General features: G+C 44.1%; 1 protein-coding gene across 1 annotated transcript in view; it reads right to left on the bottom strand.

Annotated features, from left to right (window-relative positions):
• Positions 1-334: 334 nt before the first annotated feature.
• The window catches only part of kif1aa (kinesin family member 1Aa), a 114,028-nt gene continuing 98,889 nt past the window's right edge, over positions 335-15,473 (bottom strand). The window contains exons 43-46 of the mRNA XM_060919789.1: positions 3,406-3,549; positions 2,759-2,951; positions 461-579; positions 335-377 (exon numbers count right to left, since the gene is read on the bottom strand). Coding sequence (XP_060775772.1) covers positions 335-377; positions 461-579; positions 2,759-2,951; positions 3,406-3,549 — 499 coding nt within the window. The remainder of the gene's footprint in view (positions 378-460; positions 580-2,758; positions 2,952-3,405; positions 3,550-15,473) is intronic.

Below are 15,473 nucleotides of genomic sequence, written 5' to 3'. Positions count from 1 at the left end.
TTTCTTCTATTGTAGTGTTGGAGCTTTTTGTGAGATTATCTAAGCATCTAAAATGAAGCTAAGCAAATGCTTCTAATCTCCATTACTACAGTGCTCCAAATCATAGTGGCCTTAGATTCTTAGGAGGGTTAATGGATTGAACATCCAGGTCCTGGTAGACACACAGGATTGTGAGCCTTTTGTACACAGGTGCTTAGTGCTATATAGGGTAAGTGCAGGTACACACAGGAAGGGAGGAGTGTAACGAGCATTAGAGACTGGACCAGGCACAGGAATGGAGGACTCTATTTACAGGGACAGTCTTTGTTTGTGGGGCTCTGTTGTCTTTGTCCTCTCAAAGCCTCATCTGTGCTGCTCTTCTTCTAGAGAGTTTGGACCTGTGGCAAGAAGATGTTAAATATAATGATATATTTATAATGACACATCTGGATGAGACACTTCCTGGCTTTATTCTGTGTACCTGATGGAGCCAGCAAGGAGAGGGTTAAATGCATACAGCCAGTCATGCATCTCTTTGTCATTACTGGCTTGCAGGAGTATCCCACGATGCTCTGTGCACACGGCAAATGTGTAGGGCGTCTGCAAAAGAACATCAGACTTATGAGAGTCACAAAAAAAACCGAGAATAATTCACATTTTTTCTCTATAGCCATAATATAGAATTATTATACATCCAGCACACTTTTTCAATGGAATAAAAACATGTATTCTATTCCCTTCTAGCAGGTTTCATTCATTTGGTTTGATAGCATGCAATATTGTGAGCATTTCGCTTATCTTACGTGTATTATGTCACTCTACCCAATGAAGAATGAGTGTTGAATATGGTTTACGATATTGCATGGTTGTCCCTCTTTGTGTTTGTCTTGTTTTGTCGCATTACAAGCTGGAATTAAAATGGATTTTTGGGGGGTTAGCACCATTTGATTTTCACAACATGCCTACCACTATAAAGGTGAAAATTGTTGTTTTATTGTGACACAAACAATAATTAAGATGAAAAAAAAAAACCAGAAATCTGGAGTGTGCGTAGGTATTCACTCCCTTTCATATTAAACCCCTAAATAAGAGCTGGTCCAAACAATTCACCTCATAAGTCACATAATTAGTTGATTAAGATCCACCTGTGTGCAATCAAAGTGGCACATGATCTGTCACATGATGTCTGTATAAATCAACCTGTTCTGGAAGGACCCTGACTCTGCTACACTGCTAAGCAAGCAACATGAGAACCAAGGAGCCTCCAAACAGGTCAGAGACAAAGTTGTGAAAAAGTATAGATCAGGGTTGGGTTATAAAAAATATCCGAAACTTTAAATATTCCAGGGAACACCATTAAATCCATTACAGCAAAATGGAAAGAATATGGCACCACTACAAACCTGATAAGAGAAAGCTGCCCACCAAAACTCACGGGATAAGGAGGGCATTAATCAGAGATGCAGCAAAGGCACCAAAGATAACACTGAATGAGCTGCAAAGATCCACAGTGGAGATGGGAGTATCTGTCCATAGGACCATTTTAAGCTGTATCACAGACCGGGGCTTTATGGAAGAGTGGCCAGAAAAAAATAATTGCTTAAGAAAACACGTTTGGAGTTTGCCCAACAGCATGTGGCAGACTCCCCAAACACATGGAAGAAGATTCTCTGGTCAAACGAGACTAAAATTGATCTTTTTGGCCATCATGGGCCATGTGCCATGTGTGGCACAAACCCAACATGTGCCATGTGTGGCACAAACCCAACACCCTGAGAACACCATTCCTACAGTGAAGCATGGTGGTGGCAGCATCATGCTGTGGGGATGTTTTTCATCTTCAGGGACAGAAAAGCTGGTCAGGACTGAAGGAAAGATGGATGGCACTAAATACAGGGCAATTTTGGAAGAAAACCTGTTGCAGTCAGCCAGAGGTTTGAGACTGGGACAAAGGTTCACATTCCTGCAGGGCAATGACCCTAAACATACTGCTAAAGCTACACTGGAGTAGTTTAAAGGGAAAGATTTAAATGTCTTGGAATAGCCTAATCAAAGCCCAGACCTCAATCCAATTGAGAATCTGTGGCATAACTTGAAGATTGCTGTCCACCAACGCAACCCATTTAACTTGGAGTTAGAGCAGTTTTGCCTTGAAGAATGGGTAGAAATCCCAGTGGCTGGATGTGCCAAGCTAATAGAGACACACCCCAAGAGATCTGCAGCTGTAATTGTAGCAAAAGGTGGCTCTAAAAAGTATTGACTTTGGGGGTGAATACCTATGCACACTCCAGATTTTTGTTGTTTCATCTTAATTATTGTTTGTGTCACAATAAAACAATAATTTTCACCTTTAAAGTGGTAAGCATGTTGTGTAAATCAAATGGTGCTAACCCCCCAAAATCCATTTTAATACCAGCTGGTAATGTAAGAAAACAGGACAAACATGAAGGGGGATGAATACTTTTGCAAGACACTGTATCTGATATACTCAATGCAATATACTACTCAACACCAGCCAATATTATTTAAATATAAGACGGAGGGGTAATATGTGGATTATAATATTCTGTTTGCTGCAGACTGTTTGACGTCACATGTGGACAAATGGCCCATTTAGCATTACGGTGACTTTTACATGATACTATGGATTATAGTTCTTCATTATCCTTTATCAAGCATTCTGAATGTGAGCATCACTTTACATCAATATGTGTGTGTGTGTGTGTGTGTGTGTGTGTGTGTGTGTGTGTGTGTGTGTGTACAGGTAAATGCATTTTACCTTCAGCATGGCCTGCTGGTCCTCACTGTACTCCACTTGTGCAGAAGACAGGTTGAGGATGGCTCTCTCCACTGTGTCTCTCTCTGAATTGTAGATGTAGACGTACGGCCGGCGCACCACCACATAGCGTTTCACCCAGCCATTAGTATGCGGCTCCAAGAAGTGCAGATAGCCCTTTTTCGATACTATTGGGCTGTAAGAGCAAAAACAAGAGATGATTTAAAAGCTAACACAAAGGCTCCTAACACAGTTGTTTCTTAATGACTAACAATGTTGACTTACAGAAAGCTTCACCATCTCAACAATTATGCATTTTTAATTGTTAAAGACCAACACATTAATTTATTATTAGACTTAAATTGCTCAGGAGTCCACCATACAAATTTCCATGTACTTTTTTACTCAAGAAATAATCACAAATGTAGCACATTAATATTTGGATTACAGCAACCAATATAGTCAGAGCTCCTGTTGTAAAAAATTAACAAATCTTAATGTTAATTAACAAAAAGAATTCAACAGCACTGTTGTTGAAGAAATCAATGAAATTATAACACTGACCTTTTGTAATTAGACATTAAAATACGCAATGAATCTGTTTATCCTTCTATTCATTTTGTCCTCAGTATTAAGGTCTGTAAACTGACCTGACACGGATTTCCTGAATGTCAGGGACAAATGTGTGGGTCCTTGATTTGGACTCTGGAGCTCCGTTGGGAGATTTCTTGCCCTCGCCATCAGATATTGAGCCTCGGTTGGGGCTCACAGCACGGGAGCGAGGTGTCGGGGGTCTGCACACATGAGTTTACATCAACAGTTTTAAAAAAAAAACATTGAGAAAGTGTGGCATCTTATAGATTATTACTTATTTCAAATTACTCAAGTTTTTTCCACACCAACCTCATCTTCATGGATCTTATTTTGAGCACGGGGTATTATTTTTTCATTATGCTGTCATAGTTAGTTTTGCCAGAGTCCCTACTTGCACTCAGTGCAAAATGTATACTGTTCTTACTCATTAGGTGACATTGGGCATACCTAACAACCTGTCTGTGTCCCCCCCCGTCTGATCCTGAGATTGAGATGCTGACCTCTTCTGTTCCTTGGACCTGCCTGATCCATCCTGATGCCCTACGTCTGGCTGGAGTCTCATCACATTGCTCCTGTGGCGGATGGCCCCATATGGATAGTCGAAAGTCACACTTGGAAGATGGCTCTGGACACTTACAATAATGCTTTTATGGCTGAGAACTACAGTTGACTTGCTAACTGTAGGACTGCAGTTGTCATGAATAGTTTTGTAGTCAAGTTTCCATCAATGAACAGTTTATAACTTCAACAAAATTGACTTTGTGTTAAAACTATAATGAATTTCCTGGTTTCACAGTTATATTTTGTGACTATATACTGTAGGACACTGGTATAGAAGCAAGTTATTTATAATCACGTCGTCTCTTATCACCCAAATGAGGATGGGTTCCCTGTTGAGTCTGGTTCCTCTTGAGGTTTCTTCCTCATATCGTCTGAGGGAGCTTTTACTTGCCACCATCACCACAGGCTTGCTCATTGGGGATAGATTAGGGATACAATTAGCTTATGTTTAAAGTCTTTAAATTTCTGTAAAGCTGCTTTGCGACAATGTCTATTGTTAAAAGCGCTATAAAATTAAACTTGACTTGACTATCATGCTGGAACACATTTGAGCTAGGCCCATTAGTTCCAGTGAAAAGAACTCTTAATGCTACAGCATACAACTGTTTATTGTGTGCTTCCAATTTCGTGGCAACAGTTTGGGGAAGTACCACATTTGGGGGAGAGGGTCACATGTCCACATACTTGTGCCAATATAGTGTATCTGCTGCTACATACACTTTGTATTTGTATCAAGACAGTTTGTATTGTGACAGCTAGCATTAGCATTCAGCTAGCTTGTATCATCAGAGTTATTATCATGCTAGCTAACATTAGAGATTAGGAATAAAGCTGCCGTTAGTTAGCCTTAGATAAAGTTTTCCCACATTCCTTGGTACTTTGGTTAAACTTACTTCTTATTCTTCTTACTTTGTCTGTAACTCCTATCTGCTGTAGCAGGCATTGAGCGGTTAAGGCCTTAGCCAACCATATCCAAATCCCTTTTAATGGAATATCTGTAAAATTTATCTTTAGTCATGCCGGTGTTTTTAAGCACTTGATCTTCTAGTGTTATCATTGGTCTTCCTACTTTGCTATTCTTGTTGTCATTGAAGAGAAGTCTCTTTGTCAAGGTGCTATTGGGCTGGCAGGCCAAGTATGCTAGATATTTTATTTATTGTCTATTGATGAACTTAATTATGTCTTCAGTTGTGCAGATGTTTTGCACATCTTTGTTTGTTAAGATGTTTGTTTTGGGTGGCATGGTGGTGTAGTGGTTAGCACTGTTGCCTCACAGCAAGAAGGTTCTGAGTTCGAAGCTGATGGGTCCTTTCTGTGTGGAGTTTGCATGTTGTCCCTGTGTCTGTGTGGGTTTCCTCCAGGTGCTGTCACAGTCCAGTCCAGTCCATCCATGCCTTAGATTGGGCTCCAGGACAGGAATTCAGTCCTGCCTTGCTGAAGGCCATTTCCTGAAGTGGCACTCCCACACCTGCTACCACTCCTCTCCCATCAGCCAGAGCTTTTGAAGAACTGTTTAGAGCTACTCCATTTGCCAGACTGTCTCTTGTAGACTTTCCTCGCCTCACTACAGCTCATTGGTATTGTGTCTTCTTGATTCCCCTTGCCTGAAATTCTCCTTGTTTTTTGTCAAGTTTTTCTGTCCAGTTTTTTGTGCCTGTTTTTTGCCTGCCTGTTCTTTTGAATTGTGTCTTTTGCTACCTCTGCCTGGATTTCCCTTGTCCCTGTGTTCATCAGTTTTTGTGAAGATTTTTCTGTCCTGTTTTTTGTCCTTGATTGTGTCTACCTGCTCCTCTGTGTTTTTGACCTCTTGGCCTGTTTTTCAACTACCAATTTTTGCCTGAGCCCTGCTGTACCTTTTGCCTTTCTGCCATCTACTTCATTAAAGAAGTTTTGTCTTTACACTACCTGTTTTCTGAGTCTGCTCTTGGGTCCTCACTTCACCCCAGCTCGCCACTCCTGACAGCACAGTCTGGCCAACATGGACCCAGCAGATTTCGCCCAGCTAAGAGCAGTGGTGCAGAAACCGGGAGCTCTCCTTGGGACCCACCAACAGGACATCCAACAGGTGAATCAAAACCTTGTCGCCATCTCTGACACTCTCAATCTTCTTGCCACTCAGCGACAACAGCTTCAAGTAACGTCTGCTCCTACACAACCCCCTCCACCTACCGCTCCTCCAGGTCTTGCTCCAGCCCTCTTCAGAGAGCCGAGACTTCCCGCCCCACAGCCATACGATGGAGAACCAGGTACCTGCAGATCATTTTTCTCAATGCTCGCTAACCCTTGAGCTTCAACCACTGGCCTTCCCTACAAAGCGTTCCCGAGTGGCCTACACCATCACTCTCCTCACTGGCAAAGCTACGGAGGGGAACAGCTATGTGGGATGCCAATGCACCATGCTGTGCCAGTTTCAAGGATTTCACAGAGGAGATGAGGCGAACCTTTGATCGCTTTCTGTCTGGCAGAGAGGCAGCAAGAGAAATCATGGGGTTGTGGCAGGGAGCCCGGTCTGCTTTTGACTATGCAATTGAGTTTTGCATTTTGGTGGCATCTTGTGGCTGGAATGAGTGCTTTGTTTGACACATTTCTGAATGGGCTGTCAGACTCCATCAAGGATGAGCTGGTCTCATGAGAACTGCCACCTGATCTCCCCAGTCTCATGGACCTCGCCAGTCGTATTGACTCCCGGATCAGACAGCAGGTGAAAGAGAGAACTCGGACTAGTCTTGCTCCCCCTCAGCCTCCCATCCCTTCCACTGAGCCAATGCAGGTAGACCGAGTCCACATCCCACCTGAGGAACGACAGCGCCGTCGGGATATGAGGGCATGTTTTTATTGTGGACAGCTGGGGCATTTCTGCCAATCTTGCCCTTTAAAAGGAAGAGTCCACCAGTGAATTTAGGGGCCCTGGTGGGCAATGTCCAGAATCAGCCCCCTACCGCTTGACTGCTACTCTCAGTGGTCATCATCCATGGCAATCAGCCCCACAACCTCCAGGCACTCATTGATTCAGGGGCTGACAAAAACCTGATCTGCTCGACCACCGCCAAGCACCTGAGGATTCCACTACTGGCTCTGAACCCGTCCCTCACTGTCCTGATCCTTAACGGTACTGGTCTGACCACCATCACCCATAGAACAGCCACAGTCACCTTAAGAATTTCTGGCAACTACTCTGAATTCATCCAGTTTTTTGTCATGAGTAATCCCCATATGCCCATAGTTCTTGGTCTGCCCTGGCTAACTCTACATAACCCCCATGTCAACTGGACTAACAACACCATTTTAGGATGGAGTCAATTCTGTTTATCATCATGCCTGAGATCTGCCCTCCTTCATGCCGAGCTGCTCCAGCCCACCATTGGTGAATATCCTGACCTCTCTAACGTGCCTCCTGAGTATAATGACTTAAAACCTGTGTTCAGCAAGTCTCAAGCTGTTTCCCTTCCTCCCCATAGGCCCTATGACCTTCTCCCTGGAACTGCACCACCCAAGGGGCGACTTTACTCTCTCTCTCCTTCTGAAAGCTAAGCCATGGATGAATACATCACTGAGTCCTTAGCAGCTGGAATTATTCATCCCTCCTCTTCTCCTGCAGGGGCAGAATTCGTTTTTGTGGAGAAGAAGGACAAATCCTTGCACCCTTGCATTGATTACCGGGGGCTAAATGACATCACCATCAAGAACTGTTACCCCCTACCTCTCATGTCTACGGCATTTGAGTTACTCCAGGGAGCCCAGATTTTCACCAAGCTAGACCTGTGTAATGCTTACCACCTCATGAGGATCAGGGAAGGGAACAAATGGAAGATGGTGCTCAACACCCCCACGGGCCACTACGAATATCTCATGGTTCCATTCGGCCTGACTAATGCTCCCGCAGTTTTCTAGGCCCTCATTAATGAAGTCCTGAGGGACTACCTTAACGTTTTTGTTTATCTGGACAATATATTGATTTTTTTCCCCCGCTCCCTTGATGAACACTGCATCCACGTCAGCCAGGTACTTTAGTGACTCCTGAAAATAAACCATTTGTTAAGGCCAAGAAATGTGAGTTCCATAGAAGTTCTGTCTACTTTCTGGGTTTCATTATCTCCCCCGCACAGATTCAGATGGACCCCCTGAAACTCAAGGCAGTTGCTGACTGGCCAACCCCATCCTCTTGGCGAGAACTCCAGCAGTTTCTTGGGTTTGTGAATTTCTACAGGCAATTCATCAGGAACTTTAGTACAGTGGCTGGGTCCCTCATGGCTCTAACTTCCACCAAGGTCCCTTTCAGCTGGGAGGAAGGGGCCGAGAAGGCGTTCTCCAAGCTCAAACAAAGGTTCACGTCAGCACTGATACTCACCATTCCAGATCCGTCCTGGCAGTTTGTGGTTGAGGTCGATGCTTCGGAGTCAGGGGTGGGGGCCATATTGTCCCAAAGATCGGCTAGTGACAACAAGCTTCATCCTTGCTCCTTCTTCTCTCGTTGGCTTTCCCCCTCTGAGAGAAACTATGATGTTGGCAATAGGGAACTGTTGGCTATTAAACTGGCCTTGGAAGAATAGAGACATTGGTTGGAGGGGTCAGACCTTCCCTTCATTGTATGGACAGATCACAAAAACCTCGAATACCTCAGGACTGCCAAGCGCCTCAATTCTCATCTGGCCCGATGGTCTCTTTTTTTCTCGCTTCAAGTTCACACTTTCCTTCTGCCCAGGCTCTAAGAATGGTAAGCCCGATGCCTTGTCCAGAATGTTCTCTCCCCTCCAGGAGGAATCGACCTCCTGGTGGGGGACGCTCTGTTAGAGGTGGAAACCCTGGTCCAGAAGGCCCATGAGCAGGACCCAGGGCCTAGTAATGCACCTCCTAACCATCTTTTTGTTCCTGTTTCTGTGCAGGCACAGGTGTTGCAGTGGGGTCATGGTTCCAGAATGGCATGCCACCCAGGAGCAGCCCGGACTCTGGCACTCATCCGACAATGTTTTTGGTGGCCATCCATCAAGGAGGATGTCCAGAGGTTTGTGGCAGCTTGTGACATCTGCACCAGGAACAAGACTGGCAACAGACCTCCTGCCAGCCTGCTGAGACCCCTTCCTGTTCCCCACTGGCCCTGGTCACACATAGCCCTGGATTTCATCACAGGACTCCCCGATTCAGATGGCAATACTTGTATCCTCACTGTTGTCGACCATTTTTCTACAACCCCGATTCCAAAAAAGTTGGGACAAAGTACAAATTGTAAATAAAAACGGAATGCAATAATTTACAAATCTCAAAAACTGATATTGTATTCACAATAGAACATAGACAACATATCAAATGTCGAAAGTGAGACATTTTGAAATTTCATGCCAAATATATTGGCTCATTTGAAATTTCATGACAGCAACACATCTCAAAAAAGTTAGGACGGGGCAATAAGAGGCTGGAAAAGTTAAAGGTACAAAAAAGGAACAGCTGGAGGACCAAATTGCAACTCATTAGGTCAATTGGCAATAGGTCATTAACATGACTGGGTATAAAAAGAGCATCTTGGAGTGGCAGCAGCTCTCAGAAGTAAAGATGGGAAGAGGATCACCAATCCCCCTAATTCTGCGCCGACAAATAGTGAAGCAATATCAGAAAGGAGTTTGACAGTGTAAAATTGCAAAGAGTTTAAACATATCATCATCTACAGTGCATAATATCATCAAAAGATTCAGAGAATCTGGAAGAATCTCTGTGCGTAAGGGTCAAGGCTGGAAAACCATACTGGGTTCCTGTGATCTTTGGGCCCTTAGACGGCACTGCATCACATACAGGCATGCTTCTGTATTGGAAATCACAAAATGGGCTCAGGAATATTTCCAGAGAACATTATCTGTGAACACAATTCACCATGCCATCCGCCGTTGCCAGCTAAAACTCTATAGTTCAAAGAAGAAGCGGTATCTAAACATGATCCAGAAGCACAGACGTCTTCTCTGGGCCAAGGCTCATTTAAAATGGACTGTGGCAAAGTGGAAAACTGTTCTGTGGTCAGACGAATCAAAATTTGAAGTTCTTTATGGAAATCAGGGACGCCGTGTCATTTGGACTAAAGAGGAGAAGGATGACCCAAGTTGTTATCAGCGCTCAGTTCAGAAGCCTGCATCTCTGATGGTATGGGGTTGCATTAGTGCGTGTGGCATGGGCAGCTTACACATCTGGAAAGACACCATCAATGCTGAAAGGTATATCTAGGTTCTAGAGCAACATATGCTCCCATCCAGACGACATCTCTTTCAGGGAAGACCTTGCATTTTTCAACAAGACAATGCCAAACCACATACTGCATCAATTACAGCATCATGGCTGCATAGAAGAAGGGTCTGGGTACTGAACTGGCCAGCCTGCAGTCCAGATCTTTCACCCATAGAAAACATTTGGCGCATCATAAAATGGAAGATACGACAAAAAAGACCTAAGACAGTTGAGCAACTAGAATCCTACATTAGACAAGAATGGGTTAACATTCCTATCCCTAAACTTGAGCAACTTGTCTCCTCAGTCCCCAGACGTTTACAGACTGTTGTAAAGAGAAAAGGGGATGTCTCACAGTGGTAAGCATGGCCTTGTCCCAACTTTTTTGAGATGTGTTGTTGTCATGAAATTTAAAATCACCTAATTTTTCTCTTTAAATGATACATTTTCTCAGTATACCCTTTGGTGACTGACCCCTTGAAAATGGTTCCTCCAGGAACCATGACGTTTCAGTTGTCAAGACAACGGAAAAACTAAAATACAAATACAAATACAAGAGCATTTTGTTTTGTGCACAAGAGCATTGTGACGTATCTTTCTGTTTTTGTATTTTAGTTTTTCCGTTGTCTTGACAACTGAAACGTCATCGTTCCTGGAGGAACCATTTTCAAGGGGTCAGTCACCAAAGGGTTAAACATTTGATATGTCATCTATGTTCTATTCTGAATAAAATATGGAATTTTGAAACTTCCACATCATTGCATTCCGTTTTCATTTACAATTTGTACTTTGTCCCAACTTTTTTGGAATCGGGGTTGTAAAGCTGTTCATTTTATCCCTCTGCCCAAGCTTCCCACCACCAAGGAGACTGCTGAATTGCTGATACTCCATGTTTTCCATCTACAAGGACTCCCCTCAGACATCGTATCAGACCATGGACCCCAGTTCTCTGCCCAATTCTGGAAGGCTTTCTGTAAACTCATTGGTGCTTCTCGCAGTCTGTCTTCAGGTTTTCACCCTCAGACCAATGGACAGACGGAACGGGCCAACCAGGAGCTGGAAGTGGCCCTCAGGTGCATGGTGTCCAAGGTTGCTGCCTCCTGGAGCAAGGCCCTTCCTTGGATAGAGTACGCTCACAACTCCCTTACCCACCTCTGCTACAGGTCTTTCCCCCCTTCCAGTGCTCTCTGGGTTACCAGCCACCACACTTCCCCATCCAAGAAGAAGTCATCATGCCCTCTGCCCAGATGTTTGTGCGCCGCTGCAGGAGAACGTGGGCATTGGCCAGGAAAAAGCTCCTACGTTCTGTCAAGATGTTTAAAGAGCAAACCGACAAACACCGCTCGGCAGCTCCCATCTATCGGGCGGGGCAGCGGGTAATGCTCTCCACTCACCACTTGCCCCTCAAGACAGTCTCCCACAAATTGGCTCCCAGGTTCATAGGACCTTTCCCCGTCTCCAAGGTAATTAATCCTTGCTCTGTAAGACTGTCTCTGCCTGTAACCATGCACCGTATTCACCCAACTTTCCAGGTCTCCCAAATCAAACCCCTATTCTCCAATTCCCTGTCCCCACCCTCCAAACTCCCTCCTCCTCCCAGGTTCATAGATGGTGGTGAGGTCTTCACTGTCAGGAGGTTGCTGAAGGTACAACGCTGAGGCAGAGGACTCCAGTACCTGGTTGATTGGGAGGGGTATGGTCCTGAGGAGTGGAGCTGGGATCCTGCCAGGTTCATCATGGATCCCACCCTCATCATGGACTTCCAACAATAACACCCTGAGGCACTTTCTAAGGTGCCTGGAGGCGCCTGTTGGGGGGGGGGGGTACCGTCAAAGTCCGGTCCAGTCCATCTATGCCTTAGATTGTGGGATTTTCATGCCTGCTCCAGGCCAGATCCAGGACAGAAATTCAGTCCTGCCTTGCTGAAGGCCATTTCCTGAAGCGGCACTCCCACACCTGCTACCACTCCTCTCCCATCAGCCAGGGCTTCTGAAGAACTGTTTGGAGCTACTCCATTTGCCAGACTGTCTCTTGTAGACTTTCCTTGCCTTGCTACAGCTCATTGGTATTGTGTCTTCTTGATTTCCCCCTGCCTGAATTTCTCCTTGTTTTTCTGTCCAGTTTTTTGTCCCTGTTTTTTGCCTGCCTGTTCTTTTGAATTGTGTCTTTTGCTACCTCTGCCTGGATTTCCCTTGTCCCTGTGTTCATCAGTTTTTGTGAAGATTTTTCTGTCCTGTTTTTTGTCCCTGATCGTGTCTACCTGCTCCTCTGTGTTTTTGACCTCCTGGCCTGTTTTTCGACTACTGATTTTTGCCTGAGCCCTACTGTACCTTTGCCTTTCTGACATCTACTTCATTAAAGAAGTTTTCTCTTTACACTGCCTGTTTTCTGAGTCTGCTCTTGGGTCCTCACTTCACCCCAGCTCGCCACTCCTGATAGGTGCTCCAGTTTCCCCCACAGTTCAAAGATGAGGTAAAATGCAGCTTAGGTAAAATACCCAGCCACTGGTTTGTACAAGACAGTGCATACTTAGTGCCAGTCTCAAGCCTGGATAGATTTGAAGGCCCAGTGTGAGATTAGCATAAGCTAAACTGGTTATTAACCTTCTGAAAATAAAGTCTATGAGTAAGATATAACTGAAGTCTAGATCATTGTTTTCTTCTTTTGTTTTTTCCTCTTGAATCCTCCTTTTATCATCTTTCTTAGCATGTTGATACAGTATGTTGCTCTAAGTCACTGTTCCTGATTTTGGGTTAGGTTCCATGTCTGGCATGAGTATATTAGTCACCTGCAAACCATGGTGTTTAGGATGTGTGCACATGTCCTTTAAACTAACAGTTATCAAACCCCTGATTAAAAAACCTGACCTTGATCCCTGTCAGCTGTCCAATTATCGGCCAATATCAAACCTCCCCTTTATCTCCAAGATCCTTGAAAAAGCTGTGGCACAGCAGTTATGCTCATATTTACATAGGAATAACATCCATGAAATGTATCAGTCAGGATTTAGACCTCATCATAGCACAGAGACAGCACTGGTTAAAGTAGTAAACGACCTACTGTTGGCGTCTGATCAGGGCTGTGTCTCGCTACTTGTGTTGCTTGACCTTAATGCAGCATTTGATACCATTGATCATTCCATTCTTCTGGATAGACTAGAAAATGTTGTGGGAGTTAAGGGCATGGCCCTCTCCTGGCTCAGGTCTTATCTAACTGATCGTTATCAGTATGTTGATATAAATGGTGATATTTCTAGATGTACCGAGGTAAAATTTGGTGTTCCACAAGGTTCTGTCTTGGGTCCACTGCTTTTTTCTCTATATATGTTACCTCTGGGCAATATTATTCGTAAACATTGTATTAGTTTCCACTGTTATGCTGATGACACACAGTTGTATGTCTCTGCAAAACCTGATGAGAGACACCAGCTTAATAGAATTGAGGAATGTGTTAAGGACATTAGACACTGGATGCTTATTAATTTCCTTCTGCTTAACTCTGACAAGACTGAAGTACTTGTACTAGGACCATGTACAGCTAGAAGTAAGTTTTCTGATTACACAGTAACTCTGGATGGCCTTTCTGTTTCTTCACGTGCAGCAGTAAAAGACCTCGGAGTGATTATTGACCCCAGTCTTTCATTCGAAACTCACATTGATAACATCACCCAGATAGCTTTCTTTCATCTCAGAAATATTGCAAAGATAAGAAATTTAATGTCATTGCATGATGCAGAAAAACTAGTCCATGCTTTCGTTACCTCCAGGTTGGATTATTGTAATGCCTTACTGTCTGGATGTTCCAATAAGTGCATAAACAAGCTCCAGTTAGTTCAAAATGCAGCAGCAAGAGTCCTTACTAGAACTAGAAAATATGACCACATCACGCCTGTCTTATCCACACTGTATTGGCTCCCAATCAAATTTCGTATTGATTATAAAATACAACTATTGACCTTTAAAGCACTAAATGGTCTCGCACCACAGTACCTGAGTGAACTTCTGCTCCTCTATGACCCACCACGCCTACTTAGATCAAAAGGTGCAGGCTATCTGCTGGTACCTCGTATAGTGAAGGCTACATCAGGGGGCAGAGCCTTTTCTTACAAAGCCCCACTGTTATGGAACAGCCTTCCAAGTAATGTTCGGGAATCAGACACAGTCTCAGCATTTAAGTCTAGGCTGAAAACATATCTGTTTAGTCAAGCCTTTTGTTAATGGTGTTTATGAGGTAAAGGAGTAGATCTGGAGGGTCCTCAGACATAGAGTGTTTTGGTAAACTGGGATGTATGGATGCTGTCAGTCCCCACTCGCTTGCTCACTCGAGTTTGTTGATGGTGTAGTGGCTGGCTGCTTTATGTCCCGGGGCTCCCTCATGCCTGTGTTACCTTCTGGCTCTCTCCTTTTAGTTATGCTGTCATAGTTAGTTGCCGGAGTCCCTGCTTGTACTCGGTGCAATATGTATACTGTTCCTACTTATTCAGGTGACATTGGGCATACCTAACCACCTGTGTTTTATTTCCCTCCCCCCCACCCCAAATCTGTCCCTCTGAGTTACATGGAGTCAACAGGAAATCTTTTGGTGGAGAGGGTGGAGACCTCGACTGGCTATCGTAGCCTGCAGGGAATCGGCCATCAGACATTCCGTCGCATGTCCCAGACCCGGTGAAATGTAACTGAATTGTCTTGGCCAGCCCTAAGGGTCCCATCTGCATCTCATCATTGCTGAGGAGTGTGCTCCCATCACCCAATCAAGCATCCAGCCAGAGCAGGTCATGATATATTTTACCATATTAACATGCTATTGTTGTGTGTTATGCCTGATGTAAAGACTCTCGTCTCTGCGAGCCTACCACACAGATTCAATACTTGTCATTTTTAGGGCATACCTAACAACGTGTTTTCTTTCTCTCTCTCTTCCCCCCCCCCCCCCCCCCCCCCAATCTGTCCCTCTGAGTTACATGTTGATCCTGGGATTAAGATGCTCATTGGGGATAGATTAGGGATAAAATTAGCTCATGTTTTAAGTCGTTCAAATTCTGTAAAGCTGCTTTGCGACAATGTTTATTGTTAAAAGCGCTATACAAATAAACTTGATTTGATTTGATGTCTTCAGATAAATCTTGTGGTTGGTCAGTTTTTTTACAAAGTTGGTGAAATTTAGCTTCAGCAACAGTAATGTGTAAATCAATTTCAACATCACCAGTTGATGGTTGGTCAAATTGAATGTCTTCGCCAAGGTATCTGAACATTTTGACATTCTCAACAGGCTTGTCATTAAGGCTGACAATGCCCTCTGGGTATATTTAGCTGTTTTTGTCAATATATTTGTAGTTGGCAATCATTGTCCGAATGAA

Source organism: Neoarius graeffei, chromosome 4 (assembly GCF_027579695.1).
Source record: "Neoarius graeffei isolate fNeoGra1 chromosome 4, fNeoGra1.pri, whole genome shotgun sequence".
In the NCBI taxonomy this organism is placed as follows: Eukaryota; Metazoa; Chordata; class Actinopteri; order Siluriformes; family Ariidae; genus Neoarius; species Neoarius graeffei.
The sequence above is the reverse complement of the archived record's forward strand: the minus strand, read 5'-3'. Positions and strand labels throughout refer to the sequence as shown.